The 19947-nt window shown below is 42.0% G+C and overlaps 1 protein-coding gene across 1 annotated transcript in view; it reads left to right on the top strand.

The window, feature by feature from the left end:
• The window catches only part of TMEFF2 (transmembrane protein with EGF like and two follistatin like domains 2), a 231547-nt gene that overhangs the window by 178907 nt on the left and 32693 nt on the right, over positions 1-19947 (top strand). The window contains exons 6-7 of the mRNA XM_036319553.1: positions 4381-4529; positions 5464-5523. Coding sequence (XP_036175446.1) covers positions 4381-4529; positions 5464-5523 — 209 coding nt within the window. The remainder of the gene's footprint in view (positions 1-4380; positions 4530-5463; positions 5524-19947) is intronic.

Genomic DNA, 19947 nt, shown 5'->3' with positions numbered 1-19947 from the left:
CGGTGGACGGCACCAGCTGGCAAGCGGCTGGCCCCGCCCCCTAATTGCCCCTCCTCCACCACCGGTCACCCCTGGTCACCATCCCCTCCCTCTGCCCACTGGTACCCGCCTTGGCTGGCCTGACACTACCCACTTGCCGGCCCTGCCCCCCCCGCCGACTGTTCGTTCTGCTGTTTGGTCGATTTGCATATTAGGATTTTATTATATAGGATATGACCATCAGTATGTTCACCAGGCATGGTTCTCCATGTTTCAGTATATAATTCTGGTTTTGGAAGTTCTGTGTGCACCCCCCACCCCTCACCCCAGGGGAAGGGCTTCTCAACTCCATTTCCTTCCTATAGATACCCAGTGATTAGCCATTTGTTGTCCTAGGCTTTGCCCCAATATTCCCGAGAACTTCCCATCTAGTAGGACAACTGCTATCCTTTTCCTCCTTGTAAAGAGATAGATATTAATGGCAACTAAACATTTTCCACGTCCAAGATAAGCCCAGTCCCCCTGGAGAAGCTCAGTGCAGTCCTGGGTCACATGCCTGGAGAAGGGCATTGCTCTTCCTGGGTTTCAAAACTGCAAGGGTTGCCCTTCTCCAATGTATATACCCAAACTCACGCCTGTCCCGAGGAACCACACGGTCAGCTTCCTAGTCTACCTCTCAGCCAGTGCTTCCACACGCCTTGCACAGGGGATGGAAGTTTTCGATGGATTTTTCCCATCTCATTTTCCCCTCACAAGTCACAGTTCATCCTGAGCTGCCGTCTCTTTACAGATAAAATGCCGTAATCAAGTTCCATCAACAGGAGTGGTGTGAGAGTTAATGAGTAAATGGCTGAAATTATCGCCAGAGTCTGGAGTGAAAGGTGCCCCCTTTTTGCTGTGATTAATGGGAGGCAGCTCCTCCATGACAGTTCTGATGGAGAGCACAGACAGCAGCCCTGACCTCATTGGCCGGCCGCGCCAGCGCGGGTCTGACCCTTCCCCAGAGACCGGCTCCAGGGAAACGCACCAGCCCTGGCCCAGGGCAGCCAGGAAGCCAGCCTCGCTCAGGGCCCTGCATCTGGCTGCTTTAAGCTGATCAGAAATGCTGTGTGGCCGAAATTCAGAAGGGACACCAGCCAGGAAGCTTGGGAGAGGAATGAGTGCCGGGCATGCCTGATAAAGGGAACAAAATCTGGTGAGATGAGAGGGCCACCACCAACCGGACGTACGAGTAGGTAATTCACTACCTGGCGGCGTTAGCGTCCTTACGCAGACTGGGCCAGGGGACGAGCATTCCTAAATACTCAGGAAAAGCCTACTTAACTCGCTGCAGGACAACCTGCAGGAGCCATTTAGGAAAGGCAGGGGACGCAGTTAAGTCAAGCCCCCTGCCCAAATATTCATGAGGTCATTATCAATGTCTGTAAGTTGTGTTAGACACCGCCTTCCACTTCCTGTAATTTAGACTTTTCACTCCATCAGGCGATCTTTGGAAATGATTGGATGTTTCTTTTCTTTCTTACAATTCAGAGAGCAAAGGTTTTCAGTCAATGTTAATTTTCTTTGAAGGATCTTACAGGGTTGTATTTCCACAGACAGAGCCCTAAAATTATTTTCAAGTGAGACTTATTCTTTTTCTCCGTAGCCTAGAAGACACAAAATCTATGCAACCGCAGTGCCAAAATGTCAAAAGACTGAGATAGGTTGAAAAAAATAAAAGAAGAAGAAAAAGCGCCAAAAAAATCCCTAATGCCACCCGTGCCGTCCGAAGCCTAACAAATCCGTGGCTCACATAAATACTTGTGACACGCTGTAATTAACTAGTTACTCCTCTCAGAATGAATAATAATGCAATTACTTGCCAAAGGCAGTGAAGAGGGGATAGTTTCTGTTTTTAAAAATGTCTGCCTTTCATTTCTGTAGGAAAAGAAGAAGAAAAAACACAAACCCTGGATTAATTTGCATAATTATGAAGAATATGCAAATTAATCCAGGGTGACCTGCAATCTCACCATCACACTATATGATAATTCTGTCACTTTTTTATCAGAGCCTTATATTTTTTAGTGGTTTGAGGTAGCAATAAACTAAGTCACTGCCATGTTTAAATTATATTGGTTCCCCAAATCTGCACCACAAAATAGAAATAATAGCCCGGCAAACCCATCCTTTCACAATGGGAGTTCAATGCCATTGAGCCACTGAGGGCCAGTGCTGCTTCCTTTGTTCGGCCACAAACCCAAATAGGAAGGGCCTTAGCTCTCCCAGGCCGCCCTCTCCTTCCTTCGGGAGTCCGCAGGCCAAGCAGCACCAAGTTAGGGAGAGGTTATGTGAACGTGTGACTGGTTCTCTCTCTGGTGTGTTCATGTCTAGAACAAGGACCGTTTCTTTAACTCCACCAGCCCACCCTGCCATTCTGAACTAGGTAATTAAGTCGACAAGCGTTTATTGAAAACTTGCTCCGACGTGCTGTGCTAGGTACCAGGAAATTGACATGAAAAAGACATACTGTCCGTGAGAAGGTTGTAGAAAAGTCAAGATATAAAACTAGCAAATAGAGCCATTAACAATGCAGTGAATATCATCACGGAGCCCATTTACACACACACACACACACACACACACACACACACACACACACACACTCCTTCACTCATACAAACACACAAAACCCCTCTGCTCCATGAACATGAATTTCTACAAATTCCAGACTCTTTATAAGTTCCTGACCCCATTTCAAGCAATGTTGTGATCCCATAGCTGTGGCCACACGGCACCATCACAGCTAAAGTAGGAAGCCACTCCTCAGTGACTGGGGCATTTAGAGATGGTTACCGCTGTCCTAGCTCGCTGTCCCTAAACGGGTGAAAGTGAAATAGCCAAGTGTTCCTGAAGCGGTTCTCTTACCCCCAAAAGTGAAGCGCATTCACACCTTCTTGCCGGCCTCTTTAGCAGAGAGCTAGATCATTCCGATACGATTGTCTGAGGACGGCACTCTGAGAAACAGTGGTGTGCGGACAACCATCTCCATCAACAAACAGATCAGATCCAGCACCGACTCCCAGGAGGTGAGACCCCTGCTGGGGCAACCGCCCTGAGAATGCAGAATTCTAGGCTCCGCCCCTGAAGCTTGCCTATTAATCAGTATATTTTAAAGTTTTCTGGAAAATTCTAGCACACACTCCATGGCAAGAGGAAAGGGCTGGGTTTTACTTTAACACGTCCGTAGAGGGTCCTCATTCCATAGTTTACTAGCTCTCTGACCTTATATAATGTCATTGGTCTGTAAAAGGCTGTTGTGCTGATGAAATAATGCCAGGCATGCAAAGAGCCAGCAGGTCAGCTGTGTGCTTTTATCAGTATAGTTGGCGCCCAGCTCTAAGGAAGATATACAGAAGTAAAATGTGTGCTTCACCACGTTGAGAAGCATAGAATCTATTTAGAAATATAATATGACTATTAATAGAAATTTTAAAGATGAATTCATATTCTAAGAGAGTATTTGAAGGCCAAAAACAACACAATATTCTGAATAACAAAGTACATTGTAAAATACAGAGAATTATAAGAACAGAAAAAAAATCATTAAAGTTTTGCTTTAAAATATTCTTCTAATTCAGGTGGCATAATTCTCATTCATTCACTACATTTTTATTTATATTAAGAAACATACTAAAATCATGAGTGATAATCAACTTACTATTTAAAACTGAACTAGAAAAAGAGTTGGGTATCTGGGGAAGGAGGCAAAGGGTAGGCCTCAAGGGGCTCATGGAACCCCTAACATATTATGCAAGAGTTGTTTGTGGGTATTTCTGAGGAGAGATCCACACCTTTCATTTGATTCTCAAGGTTTGGTGGCCCCCGAAATGTTGAGGATCACTGAGGGTTCCGGGTTAGCACATTTGATGCGCATCGCATGCATGCCGAGGAAACGGAACTTCTGATTGCATTCCATCGTCTCCCTGTTTGCTTCTGGTTAAATATCACCTGCACCCTCTCCCTCGGGCTCTCCTCATCCAGCACCCCAAGGAAGGACCAGCACAGGGAGGTTCGCTGAAGGAGACGCACAGCAGAGGGGCAGGGCTGCAGCCTCTGTAGCTTCTGTGGGCTCGCATCAAGGTCATGTGCGGGCTTTCCAAGTCCCGGTGGCCGGGACCCACTGACGGTTCCTTTCTGAGTTTTCCCCGTGTGTCTGTCATCCACGGCTCGGTCGTCTGAAATAGTTGTGATTAGTTCTCTTTTTTGTATCAGGTGGAAACGTGAGAAACTTCCCTGGAAGAAAACATTTCAGTTTTTCCAACTTGCTGTTGGCCAACCTCACGGTTCTTCCATGTGGTGTTTTGCTCATCACGTGGTAATGTCCCCACTGACGTGACGTGTTTTTCTCTCTCCCTTTAGGTGTGTGTGCAACATTGACTGTTCTCAGACCAACTTCAACCCCCTCTGCGCCTCCGACGGGAAGTCCTACGATAACGCCTGTCAGATCAAGGAGGCGTCATGTCAGAAGCAGGAGAAAATCGAAGTCCTGTCGCTGGGTCGATGTCAAGGTAATGTTTACACTAAAATTCATTCCAAAGGCCCTGGCTGGTTTGGCTCAGTGGATAGAGCGTCAGCCTGGGGGCTGAAGGGTCTGGGTTCGATTCCCAGTCAAGGGCACATGCCCCATATGGGCTCTATCCCCAGAAGGGGGCGTGCAGGAGGCAGCCAATCAATGATTCTCTCTCATCACTGATGTTTCAGTCTCTCTCTCCCTCTCCCTTCCTCTCTGAAATAAATAAAAATACTTTAAAAAATTCATTTCAAAGGATTTTTTAGTCTTTGTATAGAAATGAAAGTGACGAAAACTTCTTAGTAGGCAGCTGTTTCATTCCAAAAGGCAGTTCTGATGTATAATGGCTAGTAGAGTCTACTGTGGTATTTGTGTTAATTATAAGTTTAAGGGCCTATGGACCACGGCCCATATCTTTTTCTGTATAACGGGACTGTACCTTCACAATGCCAGAAACACAGAAACAAAAGAGCCAATTTTCAGAAGATAACAGATATTCTCCCTGCGGAGGACAAAAAGAAAGTCAAAATCATTTTAGCAAAGAATCTTTGAAATTAAAAGTAAATCACACCACTGTTATATATTGATTCAATAGAAGTATTTCAAGTACATTTTTAATGCAGAATGTTCTACTTTGTTTCTTGTTCAGAAATATTTTGTTGATTTTTGACTTGTTATTTTTTTTACCCAACTTATCTTAGTTATATTGGTAACCTTCTCCTTGCCCTAAAATTTAGAAAGCTGGTATCATTCTATTATTCTCCCTCAAACTGAAATTGACATTGTCAATCTGTCTTTCTGTAATGGTTGCTTAGAAGTGTAGTTGTAAAAATACCTTAATTGCAATGAAAATGCTATTGGGGGTAATATAAAGTTGACGTTAGATGTTAAGAAATAGTTAACCAATCTTTATTGTTAATTTTTTAACACAGACAACACAACTACAACTACTAAATCTGAAGATGGACATTATGCAAGAACAGATTACGCAGGTACGTAACATTTTCTACTACAAGACATGAGCACGTCTATAGACTAGTCCTGAGGATTCATTATTTAGCATTGGTCCTGAGTTTCATGGTGCGATGCTTCTGACGTGCTAGGTCTTCGCTTGCTTCGTTCAGTCTTTCATTAGGCAAGAGTGAATTTTTTGAAGTAAATAAGACCCTTTTTTTTTTCTGCCAGAGTTAAAGCAATTGTCAAAAATGTCAGTAAGATATAATTAACTTGTTTTGACAGTGCAAATGGTACAAATGACAAAACATTTATCAAATTAATGGGTATCCGTGGAAATTAATGCCATTTTTGGCAGTATATTGTAATGAATGCAAATGTTCTAGTTTGAATTTTCATAAAAGTCAACAATAAGAATGTTTGCTAGGCTCTAAAAAAGCTGGAAATAAAGGACAGCTATAAATAGTATTGCAGGCTGTCTCTATTCAGACGAAAAGTTAAAAAGGTATGTATAATTTGTTTTTAAAAATAATAAATTTCTTTAATTTACTTAGAAACTTAAATTCATCTTCTGATACAATGTAAAATTGCAAAGCATTTTATGTAAAAATGTAAATTTTAGTTGGCAATTATAGGATATTATTTTAAGGAATATTTCTACCAAGTATAATTTTCCTAGGTTGTAAAATAATTTATAGATATACAAATGGGAATTAAACAGACCCTTGAATTTCATACAAAAGTCAGGATAAAAAATATATAAATATGGAATCCTTGAAGTTGATTACAATATGTGGACTTTTTAACACATTTTTTCACTTAGCTATTAAGAATTTGCAACTAGATTTATGACTAATATTCAATCAAAAAGAATTGCCTCCTTTTTATGATTTGCAAAAGCTTTATTATACCTTATGGGGCTATTATTAAGAACTGGTGAAAGAAAGCATTTTGTAATTTGCTTTGAAAGCTATACACAAGTAAAGTGGATTTTTATAATGTTTTTTATTTTTATTGTTGACACTGTTACAGATGTCCCCTTACATTTCCAAAAATGCACTACCACTCATTCTTTTTGGACTTGCATTTCCTTTAACAATGTTTCTGATGTCCCCACAGTGCCCAGGAGAGATATTAATAAGTGGTCCTTGAAAAGAATAGTTCATGGTCAGTACTTTGGGGAAGAGCACAGATAAACAAATGATTTTTTTTTAACCCAGGATTCCTCACCACTCCTGTGTGTACTATAAAATTTTTTAAGAGATATGCATCCTTTATTATTTGTTTATTTACTCATTTTTTTGTTATGGAGAATTTCTAATCAGCACAAAACACACACAAATGTAGGCTGGGTAGTATGATGAACCCACATGTACTCATCACTCAAACTCAGTAGCATCAACCCATGCATGGCTCACCCATCCTTATCCCACCTTTATCATTGTTTCCACTTTCAAAATGTGTGGAAATGAAGGCCATAAATTGCATCGTTTCATTCACAAACACTGGAACCTGCATCGTTAAAAGATCAACCCTTTTGTAAGCAATATTACAATGTCATCACACCCAAAATATTTTTATACGTCTTTATAATACATAACTTTTATCAAATCTATTTGATGAATAACACTTTTTTAAATAGTTTATTGATTTTTAGAGAGAGAGGAAGGGAGATGGAGAGAGAAACACTGATGTGAGAGCACATCTATAGGCTGTCTCCTGCACGCCCCCTACTGGGAATTGAGCCTGCAACCAGGGCTTGTGCCCTGACCAGGAATCAAACCTTCTGATGCCCAACCAACTGAGCCACACAGGCCAGGGCAATCACACATATTTTGTGTGTGGCAAGTTTTGCGGTACTAGTGTTCCCAAGAATGCACTTTAGAATATGCTGATCTACAGGAAAATATTCAAAGTAATAAAGGATAATAATAGAAAATTAAGTTCTGGGGCTAATAATACATATTTTATATTTTAAATGAAATCAAATTTAAATTCTATAGCTTTATTACTTACAATAACTATATCTTTACAATGTTATAAGCCACCACCTGGCACATTTAATTTTACTGTAGCCTAAATTATTTCTAAATTTCATACGGATCTTATTGCCATTCCAGAGTAGCTTACCAACTGTACTTAAAATACTTTAATACATGTTTTGAAAGCTAATTCATATGAGGAGGAAATCTCCAAAAATTTTATGTTCTATGAATATTTCTCCATTGACCCATCTGTCATTGGACTCAGAGGAAAACCAAACCTCTTCCTGAGAATTTTGTCCCTGAAACAAAGAACTCTTCATATTGATTACTGCCAATACACAAACAGATGTGTTTTGGGGGGTTAAATTTTTATTCCAAAAAAATTCATATTTCAGTTTGGTTTCCACTTATCTCTGATCGTCAGTGTCAGTGCTTTTAGTTGACATTATTTTTTATCTTATCACTTTATCGAATGTGAAAAGGAAAGAGAATTTATCTTTAGATCCTGGCAAATGAGAACTACTTAGTAGTGTCCTTCAAAGTCTTCTAGCTTGGCATCAGATTTGCTTACGGTTAAAGTGAACTTTAAAAACACATATTTGTTGAAATCCAGGTTTAAGACAGGAATGAAGATAATGTCAGTTGAAGCTTGCAATTCCTAATTAAACATTGATTGTATGCCTAACAATTTTCCTTGAATGTAATTTAGATGCCTTTATCTTTCTTGGTGATCTTATTAAAATGCAACGTACTCTAACCCTTTTTAGACATGACTTAAAAATAGCCATGTTCCTCAACATGTCCAGGCTTCCAAGAGTATTAGCATTTTCCTGAATTTTGGAACGCAGACTTTGGAAAAATTTGAAAGAACCACGTGGAGATTCTTTTTTTTTTTTCCTTATGCTTCTACTTAAAATGTGCATGCTCACTTATCCCAAATAATTTTTACTGAAACCTAGAATAAGAGTAACAGAAGGACTAAAATAAGTTGCCATGATTTTACAACCCACCAATAAAAACATTAAAAACAAGCAAACAACAACAACACTGGAGGTTGACTAATGGAGAAAGTGCTAAGGACAGAACAGCGTGTCCCCTTAATGTCTGTTTCACCGGCTCCACTCCCGGGAGGGGGGACAGGAAGCCTGTGACTCACATTCCTAGAGTCCGCTGTGCTCACAGCTCCTCCCAGGCCAGTCACTTCCCTTGTTAGACAAAACATTCAGGACTCTCCCACCAGAGGGAAGTACTCATCTTAACACTTGCTCATTGCGTCCTTACAGGTCAGGGATACCAGGGGTTAGAAACCTGGTCCTGTTCCCCACACACAACCTCTTTCCTTCTGAGCCTGCCTGAAAGCTACCAACCCAAGAACACACATTTCTGATTACAAAAATGGGAATACACTTTAAAGAAAGCCTACGTCTTAAAGATGCTCTTATTTTTAATATCATTGAAAAGAAAGACTCTGGTAGGGACCAGCAGGGGGTGATTTACAAAACAAGAACAGCAACAAAAAATAAAAACAAAGTAAGGGAGCCTGGGCTCCAACAAGAACGCCCACTGCGTTAGAGCTGTGGATTCCAAGATCCTCGCAAGTGCAGTTGACACCAGGAAAACAAAGCATTTCCCAGCACATCCCTGCCTGCAGGCATTGCTTCCTGGTTGTGTCTGAGTTGGGTCTCTATTCTGCCCTCTGCCCTTTAAAGAAACCCAAGGCCTGAGTGAGCCCTGGATCTGGAGCTTTGCATCAGTTGTTCCAGGCAGAGGGACAAGAGCCCTGTCTGATAAGCTAAACAGCCCACTGAATGGCATTCTCCCTGCATTGCTCTAAAATCTAGGCTTAGATTTAGGTCTTTCTCTTCACTTGCAGAAAGGTTTAAAGAATACAGTTTTTATTTATTTTATTCATTTTTATTCATTTTTCATCTTTATTGTTGAAAGTATTACATACGTCCTCTTTTTCCCCCATTAACCTCTCCTAGCCCACTCCTGTTCCCCCCAGGCCCTCACCACCCCATTGTCTGTGTCCTTGGGTTTTGCATATATGCACACAAGTTCATTGGTTGATCTCTTCCCATCCACCCTCCCCTGCCTTCCCTCTGAGGTTCCACAGTCTGAGATACAGGTTTTAAAAACCACAAAGCCAGGACTTATGAGGATTTTCATTGTTAATATTAAACTTTTTTGCTGGAAATTTTAAAATAGCAATTGTTTTACATCTCTTAAAACTTACAATTATATATATATATATATATATATATATATATATATATATATATATAAAAAATAAAAAACCAGTGACCATAACGCTGTAAGGACCCAACGACCGGCCTCCATGAAGTGCATGGAGCACCTCTCGGTCCCTCCCCTGTGGCCCACAGGCTATGATTGCAGCAAGGCTGGTAGCTGGCAGGCGGGCAGGTTGGTGGGCAGGCGGAGCAGTGGGCAGGCTGGCACGGCGAGGTGAGGGAGGCGAGGTGGGCGCAGCAAGGTGTGCGCGTTGAGGTGTGCATGGGTGGGCAGGGCTGCGAGCACATCGAGGCACACGTGGGTGGGCGGGGCGAGGTGTGTGCAAGTGGGCGGAACTGAGAGTGCGAAGGGGCAGAGGGTGGGTGGGTGGGGCCTCACATATACATATATATATATATATACACCCTCACGTTTTACAATGGGAAAAAAAGTGAAGTCATCTATTCTGTTTTCCATTATCTAGTACAGGGGTCCTCAAACTTTTTAAACAGGGGGCCGGTTCACTGTCCCTCAGACCGTTGGAGGGCCGGACTACAGTTTAAAAAAAAACTATGAACAAATTCCTATGCACACTGCACATATCTTATTTTGAAGTAAAAAAACAAAACGGGAACAAATACAATATTTGTATTGGCATGTGGCCCGCGGGCCGTAGTTTGAGGACCCCTGATCTAGTATATGCATTTTCTTATTGTGTTGTTTTTCTACCTAAAAGTCTGGTCATGCTTCAAAAAAAGTGGCTACATATTTTTCCAGTGCAAATGTACTTAGTTTCATAAGTTAGATTTTTTAAAAAAAAAAAAAAACCATGAAGTTAAATTATTTTGTCTTTTATCACCTAGAAAATGAAATGTATTTTCTTTTATGACATTCTGTATCAGTTTCCTAAAGGATTTCCAGTGGCTTGTAATTAACACATACTCAATAAGAATGCTTAAATGGAAACTGAAAACATACAAACAGAATTGTTGAGAAAAATAAATATACCAACAACATAGGCTATTACAGTTACTGCATTTAGCCCCAAGCTTTCTTGCAAATGCAATGGCTGAGTCCATTTATTCAGAAAATAGCTACAGGGACCCTGCCAGATGCACCCCACCCTCCTGGGCTTCGCAAAGGTGACCTCACTGCCCAGGCCTCTGCTAAATGGACCTAGGTGTCCGCTGTCCGATAAAAATAAATATCGGCGCGGAGACCAAAGGCAAAGTTTCTCCAGCACCAACTTCTCAAAGGAGGATTTAGCACAGATCTTTTTCTAAGGTAGCGCCGGGAAACATGGAATGGATAATGTCTCTGACCATGACTTTTATAAAATATGCCAGGAAGCTCTTCGTATGGCTGGGGAGGTTTTTAAATCAATTTTTATAACAGACTAGAGCATAGCACTAAAATACGCATAACGCAGTGAGGGTATTTCCATGTCAGGGAGAGGGCTGTGATGGGGGACTTGTCTTTCTCCGATGTCTGCAGGTTCAACAGGAAGTGGGTAACAGAGCTATGAGGAAGCCTAAGGAAAGATAAAAATTATGTGAGATGACAGTATGCATTTGGGAAAAAGAAACGTCCCCTGTTTCTCTGAGCTGTTAAGAGGGAAGGAAGCCCTGAGTCTCTCGGGCCCTGGGAGGGAGCCAAGTGTGGTCCCTGCTGCTCATTGCCCTCGGCTGTTCCTCATTTCCTATAACATTTAGGGAGGATTAACTTTTAGGAAACATTGTCTTTAGAAGCCTGTTCCTTATCATTAAGCAGTCACTTAAATATTAAGGTAAGGTCCGAAATACGGAAGAAAACCATCACACATACACATTCCAACCAAATCCTATCCATCCCCTTCTTATCCCATCAACTCCTTTTTCCACATGAAGAGGAAAGTTTTAAAATAGCAAATGTTTTACATCTCTTGAAATTATATAATATATATGTATATAATTTTTATGTATACATAAAATGTTACATATATACATAAAATACATCTTGAAAGGGCGCCAAATAGCCTAAGTGAATTGTCACAGTAACGTGTTCTCTGTAGAAACCACTGCAGTTCCCAAAGGCTTTTGCATGTACTGTCTCCTTCAGTCCTGACCACAGACTGTGAGGGAGATATCATGCACGTCTGACAGGCGAGAAATGGAGGGTCCGGGAGGTTAAGTAAAAGGCTACATGATCGAGCTAAGGTCCAAACCACCACTGCTGATTCCATCCTCCAGCAAAGCGTGAGCGGAGAGGGGCCGGGAAGATGTGTCACTCCTCCCATGCTCAGAGGCTTGGGGCTCAGTCTGCACCGGGGTGGGGGTGGGGGACGGCTCAGACTCCAGGCTGCTTCCCCGGGGGTCTGCATTGCTGTGGGTGCTCGAAGGAGCCGCTCTTCTCTGTAAGTGTATGTCCATATCTCATCAGCACCCTCAGGTGCTCTGTGTTTGGACTTGAAATTACCTTGTTCTGTGTCCTACTTCCCCACCTAGACCAGGAAGCCACGGAGAACAGTGCTTGCTCCCCAGCAAATCCTACTTTGATAGGAAATGTGTGTGTGATACTTGGCAGTTTTATAAAAATCCCTTCACGTTACCTTATTTGCTCTAATGTCATACCAATAAAGCCGGGTTACAAATACTAGGGGAAATAACATTAAGGCTAAAAAAAAAAAAGCTAAGAGGTGGTTCTGGAACCGGACACAGTATTTTGACATATTGACCCGCCACCCATGCTAGTAAGGCAGGTGCCTGATGCATCTGCTCGGTGCCTCTGCACAGGCACAGACAGGAATACCAAGTGCTCCCATATCATCTTCACAACGTGAATTAATTCAGTCACGTGGCAAAATTACGCGTTTAAAATGGAGGCCTTTTCCATTTGCTCATGAGCGCAAGGAGCCCTTCACCCGAGAGCGTGTTCCATCCAGGCCAATAATTTGATCTGCAGGAAATAAATAAACAGCCGCAAATGCAGGCAGCAGCTTGTAGCACAAATATTGGTATCAACAGCGAAATAAATAAAAAGGTTTGCCCAGGCTGTTGCAGTGCCACCAGACTAGCCGAGCATATTTAAGCTCGGGAAACAAATTAAGATGTCAAGATTTCTGAGGGAAAGTGTCTCAACTCAAGTATTCCCCCCTCTGGGGTTGCAGTGGAGGCTGCAAGATGCATAAAGCTTTCTGTGCGCCCTCCCTCCCCACCCACCCGGTCTCCTGAACTTCTGTGCTTGCACGGTTTTCCCTATAAAATCATGCAGCCTGTCATCTGTGCTGTTACGTTGTGCTCATGGTGATAGATAAACGCGGAGGTGCTGTTTGCAATTCAGATGACGTTTTCTGCCGAAGTCTTGCCCCGGCCCCGGAGACGCTCCCGGAAAGTCGGTGTTTATGCCCCAGTTCATCGCGCCCTGCATCATCGATGTGCACTTTTCCCTATTTGAGCGGCTCCTTTCGGAAACAGGTTGTTGCCCTTGAGGGGCTGCTTGTCCACCTTTCTCTTCCGTGAAGGTGTGGCGGTCAGTGGTGAAACCCCCTCAAAAATCAGACGGGGCTGAGTTTAAACACTGGCCATGCTTGTATTGATCAGTTACCCATGAGCCAATTAGTTCTGAGCCTTTCTGAGCCTCCGTTTCTTCATTTGTTCAATGGCGTCAAGCCTGCTGCCATAGGGCTGAGGTCTGACAGCAAGCGTTAGCAAGCACCTAGTAAGCGAGCTATTGTTATTATTTTCCTTTTGGTCTGACAATTGGAAAATTTATTTTTATGGGAAATGTAACAGATTACATGAGATATGATCTTCTGCTCAGGTCATATAACAAACTGTTGGCAAGAGACTTTGACTTTTGAAGTCATTATAAAGAAATACTTATTGAGCACCTACTGTTTACAAGTCTTCAGTACACTGAGATGTCTAAACACTCACATGGCTAATTTTCAGTTTTCCACCAGTCACCATAGTTTTATGCGTGGTACGTTTTGATCACTTTAAAATAATATGATCGCCAGATTATTACTGCATGAGGTTTAAATAGAAATTGAATGAGAAGACGCAACATTTGACAGAACTGCAAGATTATGATAGTAGTTATATTTATTTCCTGTTTGACCTTTAAATTAGTCATTTATACCCCAAGGTACATCTTTGAAGGACCAACATATTCATTACTTAAAAGAAACCTATAGCCCGGCCGGTGTTGCTCAGTGGTTGAGCATCCATCCATGAACCAGGAGGTGAACGGTCCGATTCCCTGTCAGGGCACATGCTCGGGTTGCGGGCTCCATCCACATTGTGGGGGAGGAGCCGTGCAGGGGACAGTCAATCGATGATTCTCTCACATCACTGATGCTTCTATCTCTCCCTCTCCCTCCTCTCTCTGAAATCAATAAAAACATTTAAAAAAAGAAATAAGAAAGAAGCCTATATCATGGGTGACCACATACTGATGACCACAAGCAAATGCAACAGGAACGTGGCATACAAGAATTATTTGTTTATGCAAAACATGACTTTCACTCAGAAAAGTTAATGTTTACACATCATCAATCAACTCGTACACACACACACACACACACACACACACATTAAAAGAGGCAAAGCATCAAGGTCAGAGCAAACATTTTCAACAAAAACTCATCACCAAGGAAGCGAACCTACTAAGCACAGGGGCAAAGAGGAAACGCTGTTTGAGCTCAGACGTCTCGATATCACGGGTGAAAGCGACATCCCTCTCCACCTTCATTTACCTTCTTACCGCAGGCATGTTATTTCTGTTCCTCTAAGACTGGGTAGAACATGTGAAACTGAACGAAGAGTAGGAATAAGCCCACATGCTCTGTAGAGTTTCTAAGCACATTGTTCTCCATAATAAATAAAATTCAAGCAATTTTTTAAAAATACAGATCACTTTGATTTGCTGCTTTTGTTAATGAGCCTGACAGGCCCCAAGCATATGAACCCACGTTTTCAAGCTCATTAACATTCAGTTCTCACATCTTGATGATCGGAGACTGTGTACCAATGTAATCAACTAAAATATTTTTAAATATCTGTGAAACTAAAATCTCTCCGAGAAATTGCATTTTCAAGCAGTGCTACTTGTTTCACGGGTCATAGCTTGTTCCCTCTAGTTTCCATTTGCTCATGAACACAAGGAAAATGCTCAGACAGTTAGTGTGAACTCAAATGTAATCAGCAGAAGCCTAATCTATGAGCCAAACTGCACTTACACCAACGTATGGAAATCAGTGCTAAGGCTTGAGGAACATGGTGGTCCCAGAATATGAAAGTAGCATGGGGACCGGAGAGGACAGCATCCCCTCCCCATACCTGAGTCCTGAGATCCAGGGGAGGAGGGCAGGGGTCAGGGCTACCTGGTCAGGAGGCAGAAGGGATTTGTACTCCCAGAAAAGGCTGGTGCTGCGGTTTGCAAGAAGAGAGATGAGCCGGCCGGCATGGCTCAGTGGTTGAGCATTGACCTAGAATTCAGCTCTAAGGAGAATGCCCTGGTCAGAGGACCCAAGTCCTCCAGGGAACTTCCTCATTGCAAATCAATGCACAGGCACTGAGTTTGGTTCATCTGAGTTCGCCACTGAGCAACACCTCATGCTTGGTGTGTTGAAAATTTAGATTTCTGAGCCTGCAAGTGCAGCCCGATGCAAATGTGCACCCAGTGGGGGAACTCCTGCCCTCAGACTAGCATAGATGACAATGCCCTTGGCCAGGACTTCCTCTCCCAGGGGCAGAGGTGGCCCTACCCCTACTGGCCTCTGTGACTGACTCTCCTTCCTTGAGTTTCCGCTTCTGGGCAGTGCTTGTCCGATGCACCTGTTTTCCTACTGTAGTCAGTTGAGTTGGGGTGAAGCTGAGGCCTGCTCTCCCAGAGCCATTTTAGGGGTTTCAGGCGTCCAGGAAAAGCACGGGCAACCCTACTCTCCTTGCTCCCGAGCTCCTCTGGGATCTCATTCAATAGCCCCCAAGAAATAACATAGAAGCACAGGACACCAGCATTAGCCTTACAGCGTTGGTGGGTCCTTCTAACATAGTGGAGCCTACAGAAGTGTTTACACAAAGTTAATAACCCTGAAAGCCATTCTTTAATCTATGACCCAAAAAGGGTTTGAGCAATAACAAAGAAAACATGAATAAATCTTAGAAAGCAGATTTACTATTTGGGGGACGTTCTAAGTTAATTCTTAACATTTATGCTAATAAATATCCTTGATGGTGATATGGCTAATGTTTCATTTGATACAACATAAACAGAATGGGCTTATTAATTACCCCGCCCAGGAGGAGACGGGGAGTTCTGCGGAGAGTGTGAATGCATTAACCATGTTTGATGGTGCTACATGATATTTCTGTAAAATAGAGCCCAGGCCAATAAAAAAAAAAAAATCCACTGACTTTAATCTTCTTTCCATTTTCTGAGATTCAAAACTGTGTATATCATACATCAGAAAACCCCCTCCCAACGGTATTTCATTTTAAATGTTTATTTAATAATGGAAATAAATGTCTGTTGAACGAAAAACAAATATTAAATAAATTTTAAAAATCATTTTTAAAATGAATCCCAAAACAAGCTCCGTTTGTCCTCCAGAAATCAAGTATTCTGGAAAGATCACATTATTAGTCTGCAGACTTTAAACCAACAAGCAATCAGTGTTTTGTCAGGCAGTACATGGACTTCTGCACAAGGACTGGTCATGTATTGTCACAATTATTCTACAAACTTTGCACCACTGGGGGTTTCCTATTTATTTTCCTGCTGTTTAAAGGGCCCCGGGGAAGTCGAAGGTTTCCTGTTGCCTGAGGTAACCTCCGAGCAAATCCCACTCCTGTCCCCACACCCCGGCCACTCGCCCTTCTGCACAGGTGGCACCTATGCCTTTGTTTCCTTTTTAAAAAATATATTTTTATTGATTTCAGAGAGGAAGGGAGAGGGAGAGGGAGAGGGAGATAGAAACATCCATGATGAGAGAGAATTATTGCTCGACTGCCTCCTGCACGCCCCCTACTAGGGATCAAGCCGCAACCCAGGTACGTGCCCTTGACCGGAATCGAACCCTGGGCCTTTCGATCTGTAGGCCAACACTCTATCCACGGAGCCAAAGCAGCCAGGGCTGTTTGCTGTTTTTAATGAAATGTAGCTGTGGGGGCCTGGGGCAGGACCAACAGGCAGTCCAAAGAGACTTAGCTGAGCAGTAGTCCTGATGAAGTGCCCATGCTGTCTTCCACATGTGGGACAATGGATAGCAAGCATAATACCTTGTCAGCAAGATAGGCAACCATTGGCTCTCGCTTATCGAGGTAGATTATCGGGGCTCTATTCTAGCACGCAGGCTGACTGCTTTCTGCAATTTGGCATGCTGCTGAGCTCTTCCCTTTAGCCTTGGATTTGTATGTGCTTAGGAAACACAGCCCATTGTAATGTGATCCTAAGAAAACCATTGTTATCTTTATTGTAATCTTGACTGTCAACGTCATCATCATCATCATCATATCAGAAAAATAATACCACTGGAATAGGATCACCTAGTTCATTCCAAAGTCAACTAGAAATTCCATGTGTGTTATCTATTGTTCTGAATTCTCTGTAAGGCTGTTCTCCAGTGAGATGGCTGGTCATATTTATTTCTTATTTTCATTTGAATTTTAGAGCAAATGACTTCTAAATAGCATTTTATAGGGGAAAGAGCCTGGAATAGGGATATAGAAACTTTTGGTTCAGTCTCATGTTTATTCTAAGCTAACTCATAGAAACTTAAATATTTAGCCTCTCAAACCTAAGCTTTCTCATCAGCAGCATTTGAAAATAAGATCAGATTATAATGATGCCTTTTTGGGCTTAGGATTCTATGACCAGGAATATAGTTTCAGTTCAGAAATCAGGAACTTGAGGGAAAGTGTTCAACCATCATCTATGACAGTGATTCTCAACTGGGGCAACATTTGGAATGTTTGGAGACATTTTTTGGGGTGCTACTTATGACTAGGGGTGGAGCCCAGGGATGCTGCTAACCATCCTACAATGCACAGAACAGGTCCCCACAACAAAGAATTATCCAGCCAAAATGCCAATAGTTCCAAGGTTTGGAAATCCTGCTTTATGGTGTTGGAAATTATGGGAACCTACATGTCACATGGAATCTAGAAATGAGGAGGGTCTATGAAGTCCTGAGCTGGGCTCCCTAATCACTTCTCAGTTCCCCTGTGCCCTCAGTAGAGATACAGTCCCAGACCATGGTTCACTGGCTTAGTCCAAGTCGTTTTTTTCCATCTTAGTGCTTCAAACACACACACTGACTTGTAAATGGCGATTGCCCCATTAGCAGAGCTGTTCTTTCAGGCGCACTAATAGGAAGGAATCTTTGTTTCTGAAGAAGCAGCTTGGATGTGCTAAACATTGTCCTCTATAAAGGAAGCTCTACTTAGTTATCATAGCCTAAGTGGTTGAGGGTGCCTCCTGGGCATAATTGCATCTCCTACTCAGCATTCCTAACTAGTAATCCAATAACCTGGGGCCCCCGCTTTGCTTCTGTTCAAAGCTGTGTCATCTTTTTGTTTGTCGTAGCCACTCCTTATACATTTTGATTAAACTGCTGAAGCAAACGCTGCCTGTTTGAAAGATGGTTAATGATGTGCTTTGAGGAAGCAACAGCAACCCTTTCAAAGCTCCCTGTTATTATCCGGCACTTCCATAATATAAATCTTTGTAAACTTTGGCTCATAGGGATGTACTTAAAACCAACTGGCTGAATCCTGTTAAAGTGTCCAACAGTAATTCTTAAGACTGAAATTCTATTGTTCGTGAAAAAATGCTTGATGTGGCATTAAAACTCAAGTGGTTAAGAAGACTTTCCTAGTTCAAACAGAGGGGCACCTGACTATATCTCTTAATGGCAATTTAGTGCTCACCTTGCCAGTGTCATGTTTTGGTTTTGGTTTTTTAATATATTTTTTATTGATTTCAGAGAGGAAGGGAGAGAAAGAGAGATAAAAACATCAGTGATGAGAGAGAATCATTGATTGGCTGCCTCCTGCATGCCACCTACTGGGGATTGAGCCAGCATCCCTAGCATGTGCCCTGACTGGGAATCGAACCGTGACCATCTTGGTTCATGAGTCAACACTCAACCACTGAACCACACCAGTCGGGCTGTGCAGTAAATGTAGTGGCTTCTACGTGCAGATCCACCTTGGAACAGAATAAACCTTGCCGTATTAGTTTGCTGCCGGACCTGGTGGAATGAAGTTGTTGGTTTTCTAATGAGGATAATAGGATATTTGTTTAAAAAGACAACTTGAAAAAATATCAAGACAACAGGAAATGATAAATGAACAAGTCTTTGCTACAGTAATTACTTTAGTATTGAAACAAGTGAATAACTATTGTGGCAACGCTATTTTTTGTTTTGGGTTATACTATCGATTCATACAGTACGTGTGTCATTTGCCTTTTTACTGGGACTAAACAAATAGGAAAGAAGGAGAGGTTGGTCTGAGAGACTAGGGTTAATTTTTGAAAGAATTATGATGTCCTTTTTTTGGAAGCAGACTATCTCTGAAAGGTGAGACCATTTTTTTTTTCATCTGTACTAATTTTATGCCAAAAGTTAGTCACTAGAAGAAACAAATGAAGTAATCATTCTTATTCAGACAAATGAAATAACATCCAAGTATCTATAATCCATTTATTGAATGTTAGTGGGGTTTGTTAACTCCCTGCTGAAATGTTTTGATTTTGTGGAAAGCATAGGTTATGAAAAGGCCTAAATTCTAAAACTAGTTGGTCAGCTTACAAATGCTATATAATCTTGAAAAGTCTCCTGACCTCTCTGAAAATCTTTAAAGTGAAGATTCTATATTTTCTTTAAAATAATTTTTATTGATTTCAGAGAAGGAGGGAGAGAGATAGAGAGGTAGAAACATCAATTATGAGAGAGAATCACTGATTGCCTGCCTCCTGCACGCCCCACACTGGGGATCAAGCCCACAACCCGGGCATGTGCCCTGACCAGGAATCGAACTGTGTCCTCCTGGTTCATAAGTTGACACTCAACTACTGTGCCATACCAGCCAGGCTCTTTTCTGCCTTTTTGTTTTTTATATGTTTTGGAAAGGAAAGGTCTTGTGAGATGTGACTTGCTATGCAGGTATAAGGAATTGTTCTTGGCACAAATTTAGGATTTGGATGTTTCTTCTGCTAATACAGTTTACATGTCAGCAAAGTTGTCATTATTTTCCAGATTGA

This window comes from Myotis myotis, unplaced genomic scaffold (genome assembly GCF_014108235.1).
Source record: "Myotis myotis isolate mMyoMyo1 unplaced genomic scaffold, mMyoMyo1.p scaffold_m19_p_8, whole genome shotgun sequence".
Classification (NCBI taxonomy): domain Eukaryota; kingdom Metazoa; phylum Chordata; class Mammalia; order Chiroptera; family Vespertilionidae; genus Myotis; species Myotis myotis.
Note: the sequence above shows the minus strand (reverse complement) of the source record. Positions and strands in the feature narration are given on the sequence as shown.